The following is a 25,698-nucleotide window of genomic DNA, read 5'->3' on the forward strand; positions in this document are numbered from 1 at the left end:
TGAAGTATAGCATTTCATTATATCTCTCCGAAATCTGTCAAAGCACTTCACAAACCGTGAATTACTTTGAAGTGCAGTCAGTCACTGGCGGAATCTCAGGCCTCAAATATTTAATTATGAGCAGCCTCAATGCAGTTTTTGTTTTCATAGAAAATTCTACTTCAGTTATGTGGTCAAGTGCAGCAGTCATGTTGGACAGCGCAAGATCGTACAAACGGCTATGACGTGGATGGCCATAGAAACGGAGAACCTCGGAGCACAGAAGGGGACCATTTGGCCCATCAAAAACTTGTGCCGGTTCTTTGATACAGTTGTTACTTTTGTAACCATGGCAGATGGCTTCTTTAGGAGTTAAAGATATAGGTTTTTCTTCAGCACAGGACAGCCTCCAGCTCACCCAAGAGGTGTGGCTTTGATCGACTCCGTTCTCTACCGGTCAACCAGGGTGGACGCCACTGCTGTGCTCTTCTAGGCCCATCCTCGTGGCCAGACCATGCAAATGACCCCACAATTTGGGACGTGGTCTGGGTCATCCAATATTGACATCTCGGTGCCCCAAATACTTAATTATGAGCGGTCTTAATGCATTTATTTGTTTGCCATTGAGAATTCGACTTATATTTTGCCCTCCGTTCCCAAAATTAAATTTAGTTTTTAAATCTGCTGTGGCACAGTGGGCAGCACTCCCACCTCTGAGTCAGAAGGTTGTGGGTTCAAGTCCCACTCCAGGGACTTTAGCACAAAAAAATCTGGGCTGACACTCCAGTGCAGTGCTGACGGAGTGCTGCACTGTCGGAGGTGCCGTCTTTCAGATGAGACATTAAACCGAGGCCCCGTCTGTGCGCTCAGGTGGACGTAAAAGATCTCGTGGCACTATTTCGAAGAAGAGCAGGGGAGTTATCCCCGATTTGTCCTGACCAATATTTATCCCTCAATCAACATAACAAAAAAAACAGATTATCTGGTCATTATCACATTGCTGTTATGTGGGAGCTTGCTGTGCGCAAATTGGCTGCCACTGTTTCCTACATTACAACAGTGTCTACACTCCAAAAGTACTCCATTGGCTGTAAAGTGCTTTGAGATGTCCGGTGGTCATGAAAGGTGCTATATAAATCCAAGTCATTCTTTCTATATCTTCAAAACCTTCTGTCAAAATCTCCTTTGGGTTTCAGGAATTTCTTGGAACTTGTGCTCAAATTTTGTCAATTAAAACCCCTCCAAAATTCCTCACTTATTGTATTAAACATATCTGCATGCTTATATGTGCTCATACAAAACTGGAACCAGTGCTATTTGTTGACCCTGAGTCTACATTTATGGCAGCTCACGTTGCTGTCTCCTTGCCAGCAAGTCTTGACAAGCCTCGCAATCAAATATCAATAAAGTTGTTTTCCTTTCCACTTGTATTTACCAATATTAGCTGTTCCAGTAAGACACCAAAATACTTCTGTAGATCTTTTTAACTCCAGAAATGTTGCCTGACCAGAGAAGGAATCCAGCGGCAGCCTTGAATCAGTATCTTTTGCCATTGAATCAGAAGGTTGTGGGTTCAAGCCCCATTCCAGAGACTTGAGCACATAATCTCGGCTGACACTTCAGAGAAATACTGAGGGATTACTTGGGAAGTACGGCACAGAAACAGGCCATTCGGCCCAATCAATCCATGCCAGCATTTATGCTACACACGAGCCTCCTCCCAGTTTTCCTCATTTTAACTATCAGCATGACCCTCTATTCCCTTCTCCCTCATATGCTTATCTAACCGCCCCTTGAATGCATCTATACTATTCGCTTCAACCAATCCCTGGGGTAGAGAGTTCCACATCTCGCCACTCTCTGGGTAAAGAAGTTTCTTCTGAATTCACTATTTGATTTCTTGCTTGGAGTGCTGCACGGTTGGAGGTGTTGGCTTTTAGCCGAGTCATTAAACCGAGGACCTATCCACCCTGTCAGCTGAACATAAAAGATTGAATGCTCCTATTTGAAGAAGGACAAGGGAGTTCTCCTGGTGTCCTGGCCACCATTTGTCCCTCAACCAACATCATTCAAACAGATCATCTGGTCATTTACCTCATTGCCGTTTGTGGGAGCTTGCTATGCACAAATTGGCTGCTGCATTTCCTTACATTGCAAGAACCACTTTAGGATGTCCTGAGGTGATGGAAGTTGCTATATAAATGAAACTTTGTTCTCATATCACTTGTGCCTCCAATCTACTTGCCCACCAACCACTTATCTGATGGGTCAGTGGACAAATGCCCTGGTGTGGCACTAAGACACACACACCAGTGGCACTAAGACACACACACCAGAAAAGCCGTGTTTTTAATCCTTGATCTGTGCTGAGCTAGCTGATATCAACCGACAGCAGTTAATCATTGCATTCGATTTCAACACCCCATGGAATAGTCATAAAATTATAAGAAATAGGAACTGGAGTAGGCTATATGGCCCCTCGAGACTGCTCACCATTCAATAAGATCACAGCTGATCTTCGAACTCAAATCCACTTTCCGTCCTATCCCCATATCTCTCGATTCCCCTAGAATCCAAAAAGCAATTGCACTCAATCTTGCAGTCTTCATTTGAAAGATTCACTACCCTCCTGAGGGTAGAAATACCTCCACATCTCAGTCCTAAATGGCCGACCCCTTATCTGGGGACTATGAATCTTAGTTCTAGACTCGCCAGTCAGGGGAAAAGTTAATGTCATGTGACCTCGGCTAACTCTTTACAGGTAGTTGTCAAGTCAGGATAGAATTGGGCTTGGCTGTGATGTCCCACATGGTCAGATAGCCAGAAAACGCTCATTGTCCAGGATCATGGGCCCAAGTTTCCACATGATTTGCGCCTGATTTTTAGGAGCAACTGGTGGAGAACGGACTATCTTAGAAATCGCAATTCTCCACATTTTTTTTTCTGCAGTTCTAGTCAGGTAGAACAGTTCTACTTTGGAACAGAACTTTTTCTTCAAAAGGGGGCGTGTCCGGCCACTGACGCCTGATTTCAAAGTTTCCACAGTGAAAACATACTCCAAACTAACTTAAAATGGAGCAAGTGAAGATTTTTGTAGAACTGAAAAAACCTGTTCTACACATTAAAAAATCAGGCGCAGGTTACAAATTAGGCGTCCAGAACGAGGTGGGGGGGGAAGGGAAGTCATTAAATTCTACAATAAATCCTTATTTATACTTCTACAAATATTATACAAATAAATCCAACCTGAATAAATATTTATAAGCAAAGAAAAGATTAAATAAACCATCTTCCTACCTGTGTGAAAGTGCTTCAGCCAGGGAGAATGCTGCAGGCGTTCGTTCCCGCGGAGCGGGGGGGGGGGGGGGGGGGGGAAGGAGACAGTGAGAAGGCTGCAGGAAGCCTCAGTGCTGATGTGCTATGTGCTGATGGCAATGTGCTTTTATTAAAAAATGTTCAAAAATTAAACAGCTACAAAGAACTACAAAAATGGCCGAGTGCCAATGTTTCCTTCTCACTGCGCGTGCGCAAACGCTCCAACGCGCACGCGCAGCGTTGCCGGCAGGAAAAAAACTAATTTAAATAGTACCCGTCCCCTCCCACTTACAAAATCGGTGCGAGTGTAGGCTCCGCCCCCCTGGGCACCGCGCCAAACAGACAAGGAGCTGCAGGGCTCTCCAGAATCGCGAGTTTTTTTTCCGGCGCCGTTTTAGGCGCGAAAAACGGGCGCCCAGCTCAGAGGGGCCCCCGTTTTTTATCGTGTGGAAACTTGGGCCCCATGTATCTAAAAAGGTGTCCTAAACTTAAACAAAAGAGATGACAAAGGTTTGAAGACAGTGTTGGCTGAAGTGGACTGAGAAAATAGATTATTAAAGTGTGGGACGGTTGATGAGCAGTGGCAGACATTTAAAGAAATATTTCATTACTCTCAACAAAAATATATTCCAATGAGAAGGAAAGACTGTAAGAGAAGGGATAACCATCCGTGGCTAACTAAGGAAATAAGGGATGGTACCAAATTATAAACCAGTTCATACAAAGTGGCCATGACTAGTGGGAGGCCAAAGGATTGAGAAACTTTTAAAAGCCAGCAAAGAACAACTAAAAAAATAATAGCGAGGGAAGCTGGATTATGAAAGCAAATAGCACGAAATATTAAAAACAGAGAGCAAGAGTTTCTACAGGTACATAATGAAAAGAGCGGCTAAAGTAAATGTTGGTCCCCCAAAGGATGAGACTGGGGAATTAATAATGGGAAACATGGAAATGGCAGTGACTTTGAACAAATATTTTGTGTCAGTCTTCACGGTAGAAGACACTAAAAACATCCCAATAGTGGATAATCAAGGGGCTAGAGGGAGGAAGGAACTTAATACGATCACTATCACTAAAGAAGTCGTACTCAGTAAAATAATGGGTCTAATAGCGGAAAAGTCTCCTGGACCTGATGGCTTACATCCTAGGGTCTTAAAAGAAGTGGCTGCAGAAATAGTGGATGCATTGGTTGTAATCTACCAAAATTCCCTGGATTCTGGGGAGGTCGGAGCAGATTGCAAAACTGCAAATGTAATGCCCCTATTTTTAAAAAAAAAAAGGAGGCAGACAGAAAGCAGGAAACTATAGATCAATTAGCCTAACATCTGTTATTGAGAAAATGCTGGATTCCATTATTAAGGAAGCATGATTCAATCAAGCAGAGTCAACATTGTTTTATGAAAGGAAAATCATGTTTGACCAATTTGCTGGAGTTCTTTGAGGATGTAATGAGCAGGGTAGATGAGGGCGAACCAGTGGATGTGGTGTATTTGAATTTCCAGAAGACATTCGGCCTCCCTGATAAAGTGCCACTGACACCTGGGAGTCCCTGGCCCAAAACCGCCCTAAGTAGAGGAAGTGCATCCGAGAGGGCGCTGAGCACCTCGAGACTCAACGCCGAGAGCATGCAGAAATCAAGCGCAGACAGCGGAAAGAGCGTGCGGCAAACGAGTCCCACCCACCCCTTCCCTCAATGACTATCTGTCCCACCTGTGGTAGGGTCTGTGGCTCTCGTATTGGACTGTTCAGCCACCAAAGAACTCACTTCAGGAGTGGAAGCAAGTCTTCCTCGATTCCGAGGGACTGCCTATGATGATGATGATGATGACATAAAAGATTACTGCCCAAGATAACAGTTCAGGGATTGGGGGTAATATATTAGCATGGATAGAGGATTGGCTAACTAACAGAAAATAGAGAGTCGGGATAAATGGGTCATTTTCTGGTTGGCAAATAGTAACTAGTGGTGTGCAGCAGGGATCGGTGCTGGGGCCTCAACTATTTACAATCTATATTAATGACTTGGATGAAGGGACCGAATGTAATGTAGCTAAGTTTGCTGATGATACAAAGATGGGTGGGAGAGCAAATTGTGAGGAAAAGGCTAAGTGAGTGGGCAAAAATTTGGCAGATGGTATAATGTGGGAAAATGTGAGGTTATCCACTTTGTCAGAAAAAATAGAAAAGCAAATTATAATTTAAATGGAGAAAAATTGCAAAGTGCTGCAGTACAGAGGGACCTGGGATCCTTGTGCATGAAACACAAAAGGTTAGTATGCAGGTACAGCAAGTAATCAGGAATGCCAAAGGAATGTTGGCCTTTATTGCAAGGGTGATGGAGTATAAAAGCAGAGAAGTCCTGCTACAACTGCACATGGTATTGTTGAGTCCATACCAAGAGTACTGCTGACAATTTTGGTCTCCATATTTAAGGAAGGATATATTTGCAGTGGAGGCTGTTCAGAGAAGATTCATTAGGTTGATTCTGGAGATGAGGGGGTTGACTTATGAAGGTAGGTTGGGACTATACTCATTGGAGGTCAGAAGAATGAGAGGTGATCTTATCGAAACATATAAGATAATGAGGGGGCTCGACAAGGTGGATGCAGAGAGGATATTTCCACTCAAACTAAACTAAACTACGCTCAACTAAAACTAAGGGGCAGAGTCTCAAAATAAGGGGCCGCCCATTTAAAACTGAGATGAGGAGGAATTTCTTCTGAGAGTTGTAAATTTATCGAATTCTCTGCCCCAGAGAGCTGGGGAAGCTGGGTCATTGAATATATTTAAGGCAGAGATAAACAGATTTTTGAGTGATAAGGGAATAAAGGGTTATGGAGAGCAGGCAAGGATGTGGAGCCATGATCTTATTAAATGGCGGAGTGGGCTCGGAGTCAAATGGCCTACTCCTGCTCCTATTTCTTATGTAGGAAGGTGCCCTAATATGAGTCAGCTGCAGGGGAGGAGGAGAGAGAAATGGGGATTAAAATGAAGCCATGGAGCAGAGAGGACAGAGACGTTCAGTTGAAGCCTGTTCACCATCTGGAAATAATTGAGGGCAAGAATCCAAGTAGAATTCTCGATGAAAACACAAGATGCATTAAGGCTGCTCCTTTAAATTGATTTAAGTGATATTGGGAATTGGTGGGGATCGTTCATTGTTTCCTATTGACTGACACCAGCCGCATTACAGAGCCACTTGGCCGAAAGATACCGACTCAAGTCTCTGCATGCCCGTCTTTATGGCGGGTGACTTCAGCAGTCAGTAAGAATTGATTGCTTTTAATGCAATGTAATTGGGCCACTAACTAACTAACTAAATTGCTTTAATAATTTGGCTGCTTTGCTGAAGACTTCCCGGTGCTTTTATATTGGTGTCATGGGCTCCCGATGCTCGGCTCCTGCCCAGACGGCAGTACTTCAGATGGTAAATGCATGGCAACAGCAGATTGCGATAACCGAGTGCGGCAAGAACTGAATCTCAACATATTTCCTGGATTTCGCCAGTAAAACAAATCTAATGTAATTAAAATGGTGCTCAGCTAGTTAATTGGAAATGGCGTTCATTTTTGCCTTTTTTAGATTGAAAGACGAACTTAACTTGTTTGACAGCAGTTAAACAAAATATATGCTCTCAAAAAAAATGTGCTGTTAAACTTCAGTATCTTTTGTGTTCAGGTCAATGATTTTTGGATTTTATAAGAACATAAAAAATAGGAACAGGAGTAGGCCATACGGCCCTTCGAGCCTGCTCCGCCAATCAATAAGATCAAGACTGATCTGATTATGCACTCAGCTCCACTTTCCCGCCCGCTCCCCATAACCCCTTATGCCCTTATTGATTAAGAAACGGTCTATTTCTGTCTTAAATTTATTCAATGTCCCAGCTTCCACAGCTCTTTGAGGCAGCGAATTCTACAGATTAGCAAGCCTCAGAGAAGAAATGTCTCCTCATCTCTGTTTTAAATGGGCGGCCCCTTATTCTAAGATTATGCCCTCTAGTTCTAGTCTCCCCTATCAGTGGAAACATCCTCTCTGCAACCTTGTCAAGCCCCCTCATAATCTTATATGTTTCGATAAGATCACTTCTCATTCTTCTGAATTCCAATGAGTAGAGGCCCAACCTACTCAATCTTTCCTCATAATTCAACCCCCTCATCCCCAGAATCAACCTTCTCTGAACTGCCTCCAAAGCAAGTATATCCTTTCGTAAATATGGAAAGCAAAACTGCACACGGTATTCCAGGTGTGGCCTCACCAAAACCTTGTATAGCTGTAGCAAGGCTTCCCTGCTTTTATACTCCATCCCCTTTGCAATAAAGGCCTTCCTGATCACTTGCTGTACCTGCATACTTGTGTTTCATGCACAAGTACCCCCAGGTCCCGCTGTACTGCGGCACTATGCAATCTTTCTCCATTTACCATCTGAAATACTGCCGGCTGGGCAGGAGCCATGGCACCAATATAAAAGCAGTGGGAAGTCTTCAGCAGAGCAGACAAATTATTAAAGCAATCTAGTTAGTTAGTTAGTAGTCAAATTACATTGCATTAAAAGCAATCAATTCTTACTGACTGCTGAAGTCACCCGCCATAAAGACAGACATGCAGAGACTTGAGTCGGTATCTCAGTCCTTTCAGCCAAGTGGCTCTTTGATTTTTTCTGCCAAAGTGCATGACCTCACACTTTGCAACGTTATACTCCATCTGCCACATTTTTGCCCAGTCACTTAGCCTGTCTATGTCCTTTTGCAGATTTTTTGTGGTCTCCTCACACATTGCTTTTCCTCCCATCTTTGTATCGCCGGCAAACTTGGCTACATTACACTCAGTCCCTTCTTCCAAGTCGTTAATATAGATTTTAAATAGTTGGGGTCCCAGCATTGATCCCTGTGGCACCCCACTAGTTACTGGTTGCCAACCAGAGAATGAACCATTTATCCCGACTCTCTGTTCTCTGTTAGTTAGCCAATCCTCTATCTATGCTAATATATTAGCCCCAACCCTGTGAACTTTTATCTTGTGCAGTAACCTTTTATGTGGCACCTTGTCAAATGCCTTCTGGAAGTCCAAATACACCACTTCCACTGGTTCCCCTTTATCCACCCTGTTCGTTACATCCTCAAAGAACTCCAGCAAATTTGTCAAACATGACTTTACCTTCATAAATCCATGCTGACTCTGCCTGACTGAATTTTGCTTTTCCAAATGTCCTGCTACTGCTTCTTTAATAATGGACTCCAACATTTTCCCAACCACAGACATTAGGCTAACTGGTCTATAGTTTCCTGTTTTTTGACTGTCTCCTTTTTTAAATAGGGGCATTCCATTTGCAGTTTTCCAATCTGCTGGGACCTCCCCAGAATCCAGGGAATTTTGGTAAATTACAACCAATGCCCTACCCCAGAGGGTTGTGGAATCTTAGTCATTGAGTATATTCAAGACAGCGATTATGTCCATCTAGAAAGCATGTTCTAATAATTAGTATTAACATGAAAGTGTCTTTTATATAAATTTCTATGACCCTATATTTTTGAACGAGTCATTGCTGTGATGATGTATGGTTTTCTAGATATTTGACTGTCACTCCGTAATCCTCGCCTCATGGTGGTGCTTTGTGCTGATCGCGGTTCCACGTGTGATATCCGGTGCCTCACTACATATTCTTGCTGATGTCTTGAGACCAGAAGCGAAAAAAGTCTGCGGGTTAATTGACCTTGGTGATCACGCCCTGACCCACTTATGACCCAATCTCCGTGTACACACTTTCAGCCTGGGTCACTAAATCAGCAGTCATTTTCATCCACTCGAAAGATGCTGACACCAACTGCAGCACCTTTCTCACCTTTGATCAACTAACTGGGGACTGCCTGGTCTATCTGGCTCAGTCGCACTGCAAATTGTGTTGTTTGGAGGAAGTACTGAACCTGTTTAAGAACATAAGAAATAAGAGCACGAGTAGGCCATTCGGCCCCTGGAGCCTTCTCCGCCATTCAATAAGATCATGGTTGATCTTCTACCTCAACTTCACTTTCCTGCCCTATTTCCCCCTATCCCTTGATTCCCTTAATATCTCAAAATCTATCAATTGCCGTTTTGAATATACTCAATGACTAAGACTCCTCAACCCTCTGGGGTAGAGAATTCCAGAAATTCCACAACCATTTGAGTGAAGAAATTTCTCCGCAACTCAGTCCTAAATGGTCAACCCCCTATTCTGAGACAGTGACCCCCCCCTGGTTCTAGACTGCCCAGCCAGGGGAAACATCCTCCCAGCATCTACCTTCTCAAACCCTGTAAGAATGTTATATGTTTCAATGAGATCACCTCTCATTCTTCTAAACTCTAGGGAATATAGGCCTAGTCTACTCAATCTCTCCTCAGAGGACAACCCGCACATCCCATGAATCAGTCTGGTATAGCTATCGATGAGTGGATTGAGGTTCGGGGCTGATTCTGCCAATGCAAGAGTCATAGCATTTCAAAAGTTTTTCATATTGTTCAAGGCTTTTGAGATATTTTGATGTGAAACATGCTCTGTAAAGGCAAGGATTATTCTTCATTGGCAAATGGGTGCTTTTTGTTTGTGAATGGAGGAGGTCGATTGGTTTCTGTGTGACCCTTCATTGTGAGCGTAGTTGAGTATGCTGTCACCTTGGTTTAATCTCTGTTTCTATTTAATTATTGCAGAGAGTCTTTCCCCATGATTCTGGTGGCCAATAAGGTTGATCTGATGCACTTGCGTAAAGTCACAAGCGAACAAGGGAGAGAGATGGCAGCTAAGTACAATGTAAGTATTGCAATTTACCCACAGAAGCTTCGCTCCATAATTCTTCATAATTAGCTCAGAAACTTTGAGATTAGTGTCTTATCGGTAATAAACTGATATCATCTCGCTTTGCATGGGAGGTTCTTTGTGTCATGAAGCCCAAGTGAGGATGTGTTTCCCAGCTCTGACCTTCCATTTATCTATCATTTGTTTTTGAACATCTTGTTAAAACGGCGGATACTTTGCAGGATGGGTGGGAACAGACTGGGAGGTCAGTCTCTCGAGGTGTTCCCTTGACCGTTATCTTGCACTCCAAAGTTTAATTTTCCTCGGATGTGACCGTATAAAATGGCTTTAAATGATGCATGTGTCGTGACACAATGGCCTTCTGAATCTCCATGACTCCTTTCACTGCCTTGCCCGATGCGTCTCACCAAACTCGCTTATTTGGAAAGGAGTTAATTGTGTTTCCCCTATTTTATGGCCAACAATCTTTTCCCTCATGAACCCTAGGTAGACTTGGAGACAAAATGGAGGGTGTTTGTCCAAGCTGAGGGATAAAGAAAACTGATTTCCTGCTCAGTGGTGCTACCTTAATACTCAAATCCAAGTTACAATCTCTTTTTTTAAATACTGCAATCCCAGTTTAAGACCCTTGTAAAATCCTAGTTTTAGTCCCCAAGTGCATGATACCTTAGGCTTCATTGTTTCTTAAATGTAGATGCATACCTGTCGCTGGAAAAAGAGAAAGACTTGCATTTATATAGCACCATCCATGACCACTGGATGTCTCGAAATGCTTTACAGCCAATTAAGTACTTTTAGAGTGTAGTCACTGTTGTAATGTGGGAAATACGGCAGGCAACTTGCGCACAGCAAGTGCCCACAAACAGCAATGTGATAACGTAATCTGTTTTTGTTATGAGGATTGAGGGATAAATATTGTCCGGGACACTGAGGAAAAACTCCCCTGCTCTTCTTTGAAATATTGCCATGGGATCTTTTACGTCCACCTGAGGGAGCAGACTGGGCCTCAGTTTATGTCTCATCCAAAAGACAGCACCTCCAACAGTGCAGGACTCCCTCAGTACTGCACTGACGTGTCAGCTTAGATTTTTTTTTTCTCTAATTCCTGGAGTGGGACTTGAACCCACATCCTTCTGACTCCGAGGCGAGTGTGCTACCCATTGAGCCGCATCTTTGTTCCGTGCCATTGAGCATAAAGTGCCAGCAGCAGCAAAGTTAAATGGGACCCCACTTGTTGCTGGTGCTGCCATCTTCTTTTTATGTGCAGGCAGGCCGAGTTCCTAATTCACCTGTTCAGGCCAGCTTGCATCCAACAAGGTCTGCAGCCAGAAGCATAATGACGATTCTGAAACAACTTTGCAGGCTTAAGATTACTCTGGTGTTGCCGTCGTATCTCCAAATCTGCCTCACCGGGTGAATTTAGAATATCAGCACCTTCATCGGAATTGAAGTGATGTACTCACTCTCAGCCCCAGTTGGCTGAAAAAAGGATCACTTAATTATTGCTGTGTGGTAGATTCAGTTTCTCCTGCATGAGTTTTATGCAAGTTTCTACATGTCAAAGTTTCATTGTTGCCATGGCCACCAATTTATTTCAGCACCATGCTATATTTAGCTGCCTAGCTCAGTGCTTTCACTTATACCCATCCTCCGTATTTAAATGAAAAATTCATCTTGTGGCCATAAAGTTATGCACTTGATCATGACCAGCCTGCTTTCCTGTTCATTCCACTAATTGCACATGTGAATTTTTATATAGAAATGTTCCAATTCTTTGGGTACCCTAATCTTTACAGAATCTCGGCTTCCATGCATAACGCATGTAACTCTGCTTTTTGCTTTTGGTGAATTCTTGCACTTGCCAATGTGAAGGATGTTGGTGATAAAATTGGGAGCACTTCCCCATTTCAGGCACAGAGTCGGCATCAAGTACTTCCAGGTCAGGGGTATAGCATGGACGAGATATAGGGTAATACTCTCCTTGCTTTGCACTAACAATTTGCATGATTTTTTTTTTCTGTTTCCTACTCCAGTCTTCATGGGCTTCACCCCATGAAATTGCCCATTTCGACACTATTCCATTTCCCCCACCACTTGCATCGTCACCATTAACAGCGGGCGCTAGCCATTTGCCATTTCCACTGAAACCAATCACAAAGGCGCTGCTTATAACCCATTGGCTATTTCAGTCAGCAGTGGATGAGACTTGTAGTATTACATATTATACCAAACAACATATCTGGAGTCTGGGAGTCTCAAAATAGTCATCCCGCAAAAGCTTTTCGATGGCATCCTATTGATTATGTCGGCCCCTTCGAGTCCTTTGGTGGATTAAAGCCTTATTGTCCCCAGACACTCTACCTCGGAGGAGCGCAGTCACCAGATCATTCAAGAAAGAGATGCGACAAGATGTGCTGTTTAACGCTCTCTTTTTTTTTTTCAGGCACCAATTTTCTTTTGTAGCCTCCCTGCTTCCCAAAACATGCACTGCCCTCTGCACCCCTGCACCTACCAGAGTGTTGCAGTTGTGATAGCCGGCAGCAAATATGCAATATTACCGTCCATTCATGTAGTGACCCAATCGCCACCAGCACTCCCGTTCTAAGTGGTGGGGACTGTGTTGCCAAATTAAGAGCTGTTCTGTGTTCTGGGCCCGTGTTTCCTATGAACTGGATAGAGACTTGTTTTTAAATTCTATTTTGAAAATCACCAGAGATACTGAATGACATCAGACAGCTAGTGTGTACATAGTAAATGGTTTTAATGCCAACCTCCTTCTGAATGTTTGTACCCACCCTCTCCCCCCACCCACACTAGCTGAGATATCCCATTCGGGGCTTTAATTTCTGCCAGTAGTCATTCTCTTGCTTCGTTATTCGCTGTTGGTAATTTAAACAAAAAACCTTTCTCTTTTGCTCAAGATACCTTACATAGAAACTAGCGCCAAGGATCCACCTCTGAATGTCGACAAAGCCTTTCATGACCTTGTCCGAGTCATAAGGTAGGTTCTTCAAACGGGATCGGACTGCGCTAATGTTGTTCGTAAGAACATAAGAAATAGGAGCAGGAGTAGGCCATTTGGCCCCTCGAGCCTGCTCCACCATTTAATAAGATCATGGCTGATCTGATTATGGACTCAGCTCCACTTCCCTGCCTACTCCCCATAACCCTTTACTCCCTTATCATTCAAAAATCTGCCTATCGCCACCTTAAATATATTCAATGACCCAGCCTCCACAGCTCTCTGGGGCAGAGAATTCCATAGATTTATAACCCTCAGAAGAAATTTCTTCTCATCTCTGTTCTAAATGGGTGGCCCCTTATTCTGAGACTATGCCTCCTAGTTCAAGATTCCCCCATGAGTGAAAACATCCTCTCTGCATCTACCTTGTCGAGCCCCCTCATTATCTTATACGTTTCAATAAGATCACCTCTCATTCTTCTAAACTCCAATGAGCACAGGCCCAACCTGCTCAACCTTTCTTCATAAGTCAACCCCTTCATCTTTTTGTTTTCGGTGTGAGTTGCCGGAATCTTTTTAATGCTGATGTGTAAATGAAAGGACAGTATTGATGCTCTGTGAACTCGGTGGATGGTGTCTCCAAGTTTACAAGAATAATTGAGGGAAAGGTACATTCAGACATACGGACATTCCCTCATGAACTACCAGATGCAATGAACAATCAACTTTGCAAGTCATTTTTATTCTCTAACCTTATATTGGCTGGTGGGACAGTCCCAGCCATCCAGTTTCCCCTAAACCAGTAGATGAATGGCCACCTTCTGTTCTATGCTGTATCAATCTATGACTATTTAGGGCACATTACAGCAGTCCTTGAACTCAGCACTGAGTTATAGCAGAATTTTATTACACAAACAAATTAATCCTCAGCCTCACATCAGTTCCTATTGGGCATGGGTTCACAGCATAAAACTGCCCCTAGTTCCGGGTTAAATCGGCAATCACTGTCTGAGAGGCCACGGAACAGCGAGTGTAGAAATTTGACACACTGGCAGATCATAAGAGCATAAGAAATAGGAGCAGGAGTGGGCCATTTGGCCCCTCGAGCCTGCTCCGCCATTCAATAAGATAATGGCTGATCTGATCATGGACTCGGCTCCACTTCCCTGCCCGCTCCCCATAACCCTTATAGTTCAAAAATCTGTCTTTAAACAAAGGATCGCCTCAGGTTTAAAGATGGGACCTTTTTTTCTTCTTCTTTTGTTCTCTGATGTGGACAACACTGCACTTATTACCCATCCTGATGATTGTTTTACAACTGAGTGGCTTGTTCGGCACTTCAGAGGGTTTTAAGCATCAACCGCGTAATGTGGGTCTGGAGTCACGCGTTTCCAGACCGGTGTAAACGGTACATTTCGCTCCTTAGAGGAGATTAGTGAATCAGTTGAGTTTTTAAACACCGTAGTGGGATTGACTCCATAACCTCTTGAGTTGCTAGTCCAATGCCATGACTAGCACACTTCTGTGCTGTTATTGTTTGGGAGAAGTAGAGGTACCTTCACTGTGTATCTCCCTGCCCTCTACCTAAACTGGGAGTGCTCCCGACCAACTCTGGGTGGTGAAAGTAACAACACTAACTTCAATGACCATGAAATTCACATAAAATAAAGTCAAACAAATAATAAATTCCCACTAGGGCGACGAAAGCTTTCATCATTTCATCACCAAATCAGGCATAGAATAATTCCACTGCCACACCCTGATTACACTATTACTTTGAATTTATAAGCACAGCAATAGACCATTTGGCCCAACAGGTCTGTGATGGTGTTTGTGCTCCCACTCTACTTCATCTAACCTTATATGCATCATCTTCTATTTATTTCTTCCTCATGAACTTATCTAGCTTCCCCTTAAATGCATCCATACTATTCACCTCAACTATTCCATGTGGTAACAACATCCACATTCTCACCACTCTCTGGGTAAAGAGGTTTTTCCTGAATTCTTTTACAGGATTTATTCTGCCCACAAAGGTGGTATGTAGCAAGACCAGGAGCCAATTTTTCATGCTTCTCCTCCACTCCCCTGGTCCCGCTCCCTTCCGCCCCACTTCCCCAGTAAGAAAACAAAGGAGTCCATTTGCCTGAAGTACGAGAATAATGAAACAGTTGACACAGGCAAGGCATTGACTAAAGATGTGCTGTTTCTTTGTATCTAATTCCAAACAGGCAACAAATACCAGAGAAGAGCCAGAAAAAGAAAAAGAAAGCAAAATGGCGTGGAGACAGGACAGCTGGCTCAAACAAACTGCAGTGCTCGGTCATGTGACTGGCCTCTCTCGCCTACTTGAAAGCTGCTATTGTTCAAGTCAATAGGAACGTTGAACCCAATGCTAAGTTATGTACCGCCTGTGTGCTACACAAGGACCTTTCAGACTGTGCGCAGTAAACTGTAGCAGTGTTATGTATGGGGTGGGGGGGGTGGGGGGTGAAACACACTCCCCTCCGCGAAGCAGGTTTGCACTCTTGATGATAAAGACCCGTCTTGTGAAATGCAAAGGCCTGGCCGAGCACCTCGTCTGACTTCACTCGAACTGAATTTGGCAGAGAAGCCACTCTTTTTTTTTTTTTCCACTTCTGTTTTCTGTTTTGCCCTTCACTTTAAGCTGTGCATCAAACCTAAACTGCTGCGCTGGACTGAGTTGTCGTGCGTCCAAACTCCGTGAGCGACGTGGCACCTTGCCCCATTTTCCAAGACGCAGGGCGACGTCACACGAGAAACCAGCTGGTAGAAAAAAGGAAAAAGGGATTGGAATGTGACCGAGAGAATTAAATCCATCTGCTGTTTCCTCCTGGACATTGCTTCAAACTTGGCACGCAGCAAGCTTGCAGTCCATGAATTGAACAACTACAGTTCTCTTTCTCTATTCCCCCAGCCCCCCACACTTTTTTTTCCCTTTCAAACGTATGTAAAGAAAGGCTTCACATTACTTGGCCCATTAAACTGTGGCTGCACAATGGCTCACAGTCTGCAACTACTAAACACAGAATGGAAGACCCTCGCAGAAGAGAAGGGGTTTAAAGCGACTCTTGTCATGATTTTAGGTTTTTTTGTAATTGTTTAAAATATCTGCACTTTTGTTGGGTTTTCAAACCCGTTTTATATGCCTGTTCTCGGTTGTTAAAACTGCACTGCAATTTATTGTGTTTTTTTTTTTTTAAAAAGTGTTCGGATAAATGGCACCTTTTCTGGTACCAGGTATGTGAAAAGGATATCACTGATCAAAAAGGAAATTATCCTTTTCCCAAGCAAGCCAACAACAACAGCAACAAGGAGAAAACAAGCTCGCGTGTTAATTTGCTCTGGCATGCGTACAGCATTCTGTAGCCCGAGAGCTGGAACAGGAAGCCGTAGGCTTTGGTCTGTGATTTGCCAGCTGGAGATGGACTCATGAAAACAGGCAAGGTGGAAACGTCCACTGTTACGAATGCACTGCACGGGTGGAGAGTACGTGCAAGATGTGTTTAAATTCTGTTTTGATTGCGATACTGCAAAGCCAGCAATGAGAAACTTGGTAATAATTCCCAACATTAGCAGGAAAGTCAGATGCTGGACAAATGCCAGGAGACAATGCATGAACCAACTCTACACATAGAAAAGCCAACTCTCATTCGAGGCGATGTTTACAGTGGCCTCTGAAGTGAGATGGCAAGCGCTGACTTAGTCTTTTGAGGTTTTTGCATCATCTTATGAAGCTCACACTACAATTTAGGTTTATGCCTTGGTCGTTTTTATTTCTCAATGAATAGGCCATCATGGTGAATGATCTGTTGCCATTGGCCGTGACTTTACTGATGGCTTCGGGCATGACTCTGGAGTCCGGTGTCACTATGTTCCGTGCTGTGTGAACAGGGCCTGTGGCTGGTGTCACTCCAGTGATGCCCAGCTTTTCTCCTTGAAGCCATCACTGTCTGTCTAATTGGAAGGTCGTGTGGTTGTTGCTGAGCAGGTCTTGAGCAACTCTCGAATTACAAGGCTGTTGTTGTCCCACTGGGGCAGTTTTTTTTCAGATGGGCTCAATGCCAGGAGCAGCATTGCCTTGCACCCAAAGATTGTGCCACTTGATAGCTGGGAAAATTCACACTGCTGCAAGCTAGTTTTAAATGAATTGCTTTCAGCTGAGGAACTGATTTGTGTGTCCTGCACAGTAGTCTACATTAATTGCTAGATGACTGACTGTCCATGAATGCTCATACATAACAGGACAGACATGAGAATGCAAGAGTGGGTGACGTCCCAGACAGCTTCTGTCCAATGAAGCGCTTTGAATTACTGTTGTAGATAAATGTGGCAGCCGGTTCGCGAACAGCGAAGTCCCACAAACAGAAAGACGACAAATGACCAGATAATCTGTATTAGTAATGTTGCTGAGGGAGAGCTTTTGGCCAGGAGAACGCCCCTGCTCTTTTTCAGAAAGGGCATGGGGTCTCTTGCAGGCACCAGAAAGGACAGACTCTATTTAACATTTCATCTGAAAGGTGGCACATCGGACAGTGCAGATGTCCCTCAGTGCTGCACTGGGCTGTCAGCCAAGATTGTGTGTTCAGGTCAGTGGAGTAGGGTGTGAACCCATGACCACCTGACTGAGGTGAGAGTGTACTCTGTGAGCCAAGGCTGGCACCTTTCTGACCTTTAACCTCTGAGACTACAGTTAAAATCCAGCCCAGACCGACCAGAGGAAATTCTCTTTTGCGCATTGGCTGGAAGGGTCTTAAACGATTTCATAGCCATCAGCACAAAACTGTCCCTAACTTGGTATTAGTTGGCAATCTGGCCCCGAGAGTCTGCAGGATGATTGGTGTGGGGAATGCAAAATGGTGGATCACGGAATGCTTTTCTGATATTGGGACACCATAGACTTTGAGTTGCTATACAGCTGCCAATATGGGAATTGGATCAGCATGAACCTGTTCTGTTGGCATCTTCCTGCCAGAATAATTTATTAAGACTTGTGATGTCACAGCCTCCGTTTTGTTAACACATTCCCTGTACAGGAAAGTAGGATCAGAAAAGTTGCCTGCCGATGCTGTGAACACAACCAAGCTTTTCCTTGCACTTCCTAAATGCTGCAGAGTTACCAGGTGACCTGAACTGTTGGCACCAGTTGGTTACAACATACCAGCGTCCGTCAGTAAGTGACACAGTGACATCTTCAGAGCGCCAATACCTTTTAAAAGTGCAATTTTGCATATACATTCATTACATTGTTCACAACAGTTTAATGAGACGGCGACGACGACCCCTTCAGTATCTGGTACCAGAGAGGGAAAAGGGCTTGAAATTTTGGACTACACCTTTAATCGTACGAGTACCACGCTGGTGGTATAACATGTAGACCCTTTGCCTCCACTACCCTAATTGTTCCTCATAGTGGACTGTCGTTTTAGTGAAAAGTAAATTGGTGGCATTTAAGGGTTAACCACAGAGCCATGTGAATAGTATTCATTGTGAGATGAATTTGAGCGGTTACCAAGACAACGGCCAACTGAGTCTATTGGCTACCGCTGTAGTTCAAGTTAATTCGAGACTTTGAGGTTTCATGTGTGGTGAGTCGTATAATGTGACCTTAATTGCAAAAAAAAAGAGAAAAAAGGTTTTAAACAAGTGATGTAATATTTTAATAAAATTCTAACTGGAGAACTGGTTTCTGTGAAGTTGTTTTGAGTAAGACTTGCACGTGTGTAGATGGGTGGACTAAATGGACCAATTCTCATTCCCACAAACCTATTCTTGGATTTTGACCCGAGATTTTTCTTTGTATGATCTGTGAATCTGATCATACCATGTCTTAAACTGTGTAGGACTGAAGCTCTGCTATTGGTATATCCTGGGGTCCAGTTGGCTGAAGTGTGAATATATCTGCGAAGGGAGGGAATTTTATTCGCCTCTTTCCCTCAGATCCATGGAAATAAAAGTCGGGAGAGACATAAAGCGGGCTGCCAACTCGCCAGCACCTGTTTTACACCTGGGTCTCATAAAGGTGCAGTAGCTGAGGACTTTGTTTCTCATTCCGTTTCTTCTGCCACGGAGTGGTGTCTCCGGGCTGGAAAAGATGCACTTTTAATGGCACGTGGCAGCTCCATCTTCAGTCAACTGTTGAGTGAGTGGGAGCAACGCACATCATCATTTGGTTTGACATATTGGTATCCTGAGAATATTTTCTTTTATATAATAAAAAAAATTGAATGTACTCTGCTTAGTCTACAGGGGTACGTGTGTGTGTGTGTGTATGTGTGCTCGGCCCATGCAGCAGAGCCTAGTCTCCAACCGTCCTGGATCCCCTTGCCACTGGACCAAGACCTAGCTCTGCAGGAACATTGGCAGGACCCAGGTACAGAGGAGTAGCAAGGTCGGGGCAGATGAGCGGCGAGATGCGGTGTATGTTTGTGGCGGAGGAGCGGCGAGAGATTGTGGTGGAGGTGCGACAGATGAGGGTACGGGTCCCAGAAGAGCCGAGGGCCCAGGGGCAGCACGGACCAGCCCACACTGCGCTAGGTCCGTGCAGCAGAGCAGGTCTCCAGTCGTCCTGGTTAATCCTTGCCACTGGACCAAGACCTAGCTCTGCCAAGCCCGTGTGGTGGCTGATGTGCAACGGTTACCACACATTAAAAAGATTCACGCACAGGCATTTTTCCACCCCCTCAACCGGAGTTCAGGACTGGAACATCGGGTCCTTCATCGAAACACCTGTGAACTCGTGGAAACAAGTCATCCTCGTTCGAGGGACTGCCGATGATGAGCTCTGTCAAGTCCATGTGGGAGCTGATGTGCAACGGCCACCCCACATTAAAGGAATTCACGCACAGGCATCTTCCACCCTTTAATATGAAGTTCGGGATCTGCCATCAGTACCTTAAAACTCATATTTTAGTGCGGAAGCAAGTCATCCTCGACACCAGGGGACTGCCTAAGCAGAAGAAGAGTCTGCAGGGGATTCTATTTTTTGATGGGCCTTTTGTCACTGTTACCCAGTTACGCCCTCCATCTTGTCTATAATTTGGGCAAAGTGCCAATGTAGTAGGTTGACTATTACATCTGTTGCACACTGCCTGGGAAAGTAGCCCGGGTTCCAATTGCGCAGAAATGTGCAGCTGCAGGTCACTGCTTCTGCCTCTATTTAAAATGATGGGCCGAGTCTGGTAGCAAAAACATCTTGCTGTTGGAACTGTAGCACTATTGACGGGACTGCCGACCCACTTCAGTTATGGTACACCGTTCCCTTTTAAGCTTCGGCTGTAACTGTAAGCAATGTTAAGTAGGAAATTCCTTCCTGTCTGGTGCTTTTGCTGTACCTGCCAACATTAGCCTTTCTTGACTGCTGGAGGCTGTTTTTTTTTTCTTTTTCTTCACCAGTTTCTCATTAAAGTAGCTTTCATGTTGTTATTGAAATAAGAGACGGGCAAATATATTTCATCTTCTGCTAAATGTTGATGAGTCAGTGAAATGTGAAATTCTCCAAGGTTAATGGGGGGCATGCTTGTTGGGCAGAAGCGACTGCGTTGAGAGCATAGCTGCGTTACAAGAACAGGAATGGATTTTGCTTGTTGAGATCATTAGCTTTTTGCATCGAGATTGTTTATTGTTGTTTTTTTTCTTTTTAAATGAGACTTGATTGATGTAATGGTGCAGACTGTCAGTGTGCCACTTCTAGCTCAAACAAGCGAGCCTGGAATAGCAATGTTGTCGGAATTTATGACCTTTCACGTGCTCCTGCTGGTTTACGGTGGAAAGATCAGACGGAGGAAGAATTTAAAAAGCAGTGGACAGGTAAATAGTTGGGAAGTCTCCTGCTTGGGGCCCACTGACTCCACGGTGTAGGATGCGGAGAAAGAGGGTCATCATCACACTGGGTCCCTCGTGGCTGAAAAGAAGATTGAGGTGATTTCGTAATATTTTTATCTTGCATTCTTGCTTAACTACAAATTTTAAAATGTACCACGCTGAGGCCCCATCATGGGGATTGACAGTTCAAAGGTTTCTCTTCCCCCACCCCACCCTCCTCGGGGAAGGAGGTCAGTATTCGCGAGCCATTGTTCATGGACTATTTGAGCACCGATGTGGTATCCGAATGGAATGCATCCCCTCCTTCATGTGTCTAAATAGGCCACTGAACATGACTAACAGCCTCATGTCTCCTGCTGTCTGGAGTTCACAGCAGCCTTTCCAAAAAGGGCGTGTACAACCCACTGGTTTGATGCAGCAGGTCCAGAATAATTAACTCATTAGCTCAGACACTAATTCTGCACTACGTTTAAAATAAATATTGCAAGATTATAGTTGCCAGGTAGGGTAGCATAGCAGTCATGTTCCCCTGGACTAGTGATCCAGAGATAGGGGTTCAAGTCCCACCATGGCAGCTAGGGAATTTATATTCAGTAAATTTTGTTTTAAAATCTGGAATAAAAATCTAGTCTCAGTAATGGTGACCAAGAAACTACTCGATTGTCATAAAAACCCATCTGGTTCACCTAGGGACGGAAATCTACTGTCCTTACCCAGTCTGGCCAATATGTGACTCCAGACCCACAGCAATGTCATTATCATAGGTGGTCCCTCGTATCGAGGATGACTTGCTTCCACGCCAAAAAAGGATGAGTTCACAGGTGTTTCAATGAAGGACCTAATATTCCAGGTCCTGAACTACATCCTGAAGGGTGGAAGATGCCTGTACGTAGATTTTTTTTAACGTGGGGTGAGCGTTGCACACCAGCCACCACACGGGCTTGACAGAGCTAGGTCTTGGTCCAGTGGCAAGGGTTAACCAAGACGACTGGAGAGCAGCTCTGCTGCACGGACCTAGTGTGCACACATATAACAGTGTGGGCTGGCCCGTGCTGCCCCTGGGCCCTCACCTCCTCTAGGCCCCGAACTCCCGCCTCTCCTGGGCTCCGATCACATCCCTCTATGAACTCTTGCCACTCCTTCGCCCCAACCTCACAACGTGGCTGACTCTTAACTGCCCTTTGAAATAACAGCTCACCACCAACTGCTCAAGGGCAATTAGGGATGGACAATAAATGTTGGCCTTGCCAGCGACGCCCATATCCCATGAAAGAATAAAAACAAATTCTCAGTCAGTAAATAGATGAATATTTCGGCATTTTTGTTCAGGGATGGTTTACAAAAACATTTTATTACGATGTTTAAACTCTGTCAGAAAATTCTCTTTTTTTTTTTAAATGCGACTGTGTTGTTTTCACTACTTTCTTTTTAGGCAGTTCCCCAGAGTTGAGGATGACTTGCTTCCACACAAATGAGTTCTAAGGTGACTGATGAGACCAATGCAGGAGCTACAGTTTCTGTTACAGGTGGGGCAGACGGTGGTTGAAGGGACGGGTGGGTGGGGTGCTTGGTTTGTCGTATGCGGTTTGTACTTGGCTTCCGTGTGCTCCAGCGAAGAGACTCGGTGTTTGGCGGCTTTTCGGATACTTCTCCTCCGCTTTGAGCGGTCTTGGGCCAGGGATTCCCAAATGTCGGTGGGGATGTTACATTTTTTCAGAGAGGCTTTGAGGGTGTCTTTGAAGCGTTTTCTCTGCCCTCCTGGGGCTCGCCTGCTGTGACATAGTTCAGAGTAGAGCGCTTGTTTCAGGAGTCTTGTATCAAGCATGCGGACAATGTGGCCTGCCCATTGGAGCTGGTTGAGCGTGGTCAATGCTTCGATGCTGGGGATGTTGGCCTGAGAGAGAACACTGATGTTGGTGCGCCGATCCTGCCAATGGATTTGCAGGATCTTGCGGAGGCAGAGTTGGTGTGTTTTCAGGTGCCTACTGTACATTGTCCATGTCTCTGAAGCATATAGGAGGGCGGGTATCACTACTGCTCTGTAGACCATAAGTATGGTGTCGGGTTTCCAAACACTTTTCCTCTGGCGACTGAAGGCTGCACAATGTGGCCTGTCATCCATGTCTGTCCTCACTGACAGAAGGCTCCCAATATATGGAAAGTGGCCCATGCTGTCTGAGGCTTTGTCATGGATCTTGATAATCGGGGGGGGGGGGCAGTACTGCGTGGCGGGGGCAGGTTCGTGCACACAAAGCCACAGGGACAGCAAGAGGCGGGGCTCCCTACTAGTGGGGCAAACTTAGGAAATTGATGCTAATATTCCAGTATTACTTTCTTGTATATAGGCAGCTAGGCCCATGCAGCAGTGTCTGGTCTCCAGTCGTCTTGGACCTCCTTCCCACTGGACCAAGACCTTGCTCAGCTTAGCCCGTGTGGTAGCCGGTGTGCACCGACCACCCCACATTAAAAGAAATCACGCACAGGCATCTTCCACTCCTCTAACATGCATCGCAGTCACGGTCCAAACATCCTTCCTCATATAAAAGTTACTTGATGTTTACATCAGAATTTTAAGTGTGTTTCACACACAAATTTCTGCCAACAACTTGCTATATCAGCTTGGCTCAGTGGGGTACATTCTTGCCTTGGGGAAAAAAAAACCTACATTTACGTAGCGCCTTTCACGACCACCAGACATCTCAACACGCTTTACAGCCAATTAAGTACTTTTGCGTGTAGTCACTGTTGTAATGTAGGAAACATGGCAGCTAATTTGGCCACAGCAAACTCCAAGAAACTGCAATGTGACTGGATAGGTTAGATGCAGGAAGAATGTTCCCAATGTTGGGGAAGTCCAGAACCAGGGGTCACAGTCTAAGGATAAGGGGTAAGCCATTTAGGACCGAGATGAAGAGAAACGTCTTCACTCAGAGTGGTGAACCTGTGGAATTCTCTACTGCAGAGAGTTGTTGAACACAGTTCGTTAGATATATTCAAGAGGGTGTTAGATATGGCCTTTACGGTTAACGGGATCAAGGGTATCGAGAGAAAGCAGGAAAGGGGTACTGAGGTGAATGATCAGCCATGATCTTATTGAATGATGGTGCAGGCTCGAAGGGCCGAATGGCCTACTCCACCGATTTTCTATGTTTCTATGTGATAATGACCAGATAATCTGTTTTTGTGATGTTGATTTGAGGGGTAAATATTGGCCAGGATAACGGGGATAACTCCCCTGCTCTTCTTTGAAATAGTGCCGTGGGATCTTTTACATCAACCTGAGGAGGCAGACAGCATCACAGTTTAATGTCTCATCCGAAAGGCGGCACTTTCGACAGTGCAGCACTCCTTCAGCACTGCACTGGAGTGTCAGCCTAAATAGTTTGTGCGCAGGTCCCTGGAGTGGGACTTGAACCCACGACCTTCTGATTCCGAGGCAGAGAGTGCTGTCCCCTGAGCCACAGCTGACACTAGTGTACACAAAGCTGCAGTGATTCAAATTGTCGGGGGGGGAAACGGGTGACAAGAGGCAGGGCTCCCTACGAGTGGAGCAAACTTGGGAAATTGATGCTAATATTCCAGTTCCTTTCTTGTATAAAAGTTGTTTGATGTTTACTACAGAATTTTAAGTCTGGTTCATATAAAAATTCTTGCCAATAACTTAACTTGTTTTTATGTCAATACATCAGCTTGGGTCAGTCCTGGGGCATATTCTTCCCTTGGGTCAAAAGGCTATGGGTCAAGTCCCACTCCTGCACTTGAGCACATCATCCAGTGAGTGCCGGAGATATATCATCGTTTTAGATGAGAAATCAAACTAAGGTCCCATCTGCCTGTTGCAGAGATTCACTGATCCAAACACTATTTGAAGAGGAATAGATGGGGTATCCCAGCCAACATTTCCTCCTCACCCACCACCATCAAAAACAGATTAACCGGTTGGGCATCCTGATTGAGATTTTACACTCCAAAGTAATTTGCTGTATGCATAGCTGTGATGTTTTTGAGAGATGTACTAAGGCCCGATACAAAATGCAACTCTCTCTCGTTTCAAAATATTAACAGAATAGGCAGTCCTGATCTATGCAAGACTGGCTTCAGACAATATTTATCTGACTTCTCCGCACTTCAAAATATATTGGAATGAATGGCGAAGTAACATCCCTCTGAGCCGATTAAAGTTCTCTGGCACAGACAAATGGCCTCCTTCTGTGCCGTCCGTTTTTATGGTCAGAATTGTGTCGGCTTCAGAGGCCAGGATTGGAGGCGGGTCAGCTGTGAAATTTGAAATGATTGACAGCCCCGCTATCCACCCGCCTCTACGCTACTTTACCAGGTGTCGGGTCTGTCACAGTTGAACAGACCCGACACAGCCGGGGAGGTGATTGAGGTGATTAATACCTTGTTAAATGACTATTAAACATTTTGAGCTGCACTTACCATTTTCCCAGCTTTTTGGCAAGGTTCACGGCGCTCAGGGATCACGTCAGGTAAGTAGGTCAGGTGTTCATCAGTATCAATTCTTCTGAATGCTTGACAGCTGCAAATGCAGTAAAAAAGCTCCCAATTTACAGCTGTTCACTTTCCAATCTCAGATGCTGCAGCTTTCAGAATTTGAAAGACACATTTGAGCTTTATGCAGGTTGGAAGTGTTTGGAGTAAACACTCTATTCAGTGTTACCTCATTGGAACAACCTCCCTCACCATTGACAGATCGCTTCTGTCTTCTCTACTTCACCTGCCATTTATTACATTAGCATCGGTGCCCTTGAAACAACCTCACCTTGGTCCTCAGAATCCCATC

General features: G+C 44.6%; 1 protein-coding gene across 2 annotated transcripts in view; it reads left to right on the forward strand.

Moving 5' to 3' along the window:
* The window catches only part of LOC139259702 (ras-related protein M-Ras), a 51,755-nt gene extending 33,012 nt beyond the window's left edge, over nt 1–18,743 (forward strand). For both annotated transcript variants that reach the window (XM_070875276.1, XM_070875275.1), the window contains exons 4-6: nt 9,982–10,081; nt 13,009–13,088; nt 15,281–18,743. In XM_070875276.1, coding sequence (XP_070731377.1) covers nt 9,982–10,081; nt 13,009–13,088; nt 15,281–15,380 — 280 coding nt within the window. In that variant the 3' untranslated portion in view covers nt 15,381–18,743. The remainder of the gene's footprint in view (nt 1–9,981; nt 10,082–13,008; nt 13,089–15,280) is intronic.
* Nucleotides 18,744–25,698: the final 6,955 nt, after the last annotated feature.

This window comes from Pristiophorus japonicus, chromosome 3 (assembly GCF_044704955.1).
Source record: "Pristiophorus japonicus isolate sPriJap1 chromosome 3, sPriJap1.hap1, whole genome shotgun sequence".
NCBI classification, from domain to species: domain Eukaryota; kingdom Metazoa; phylum Chordata; class Chondrichthyes; family Pristiophoridae; genus Pristiophorus; species Pristiophorus japonicus.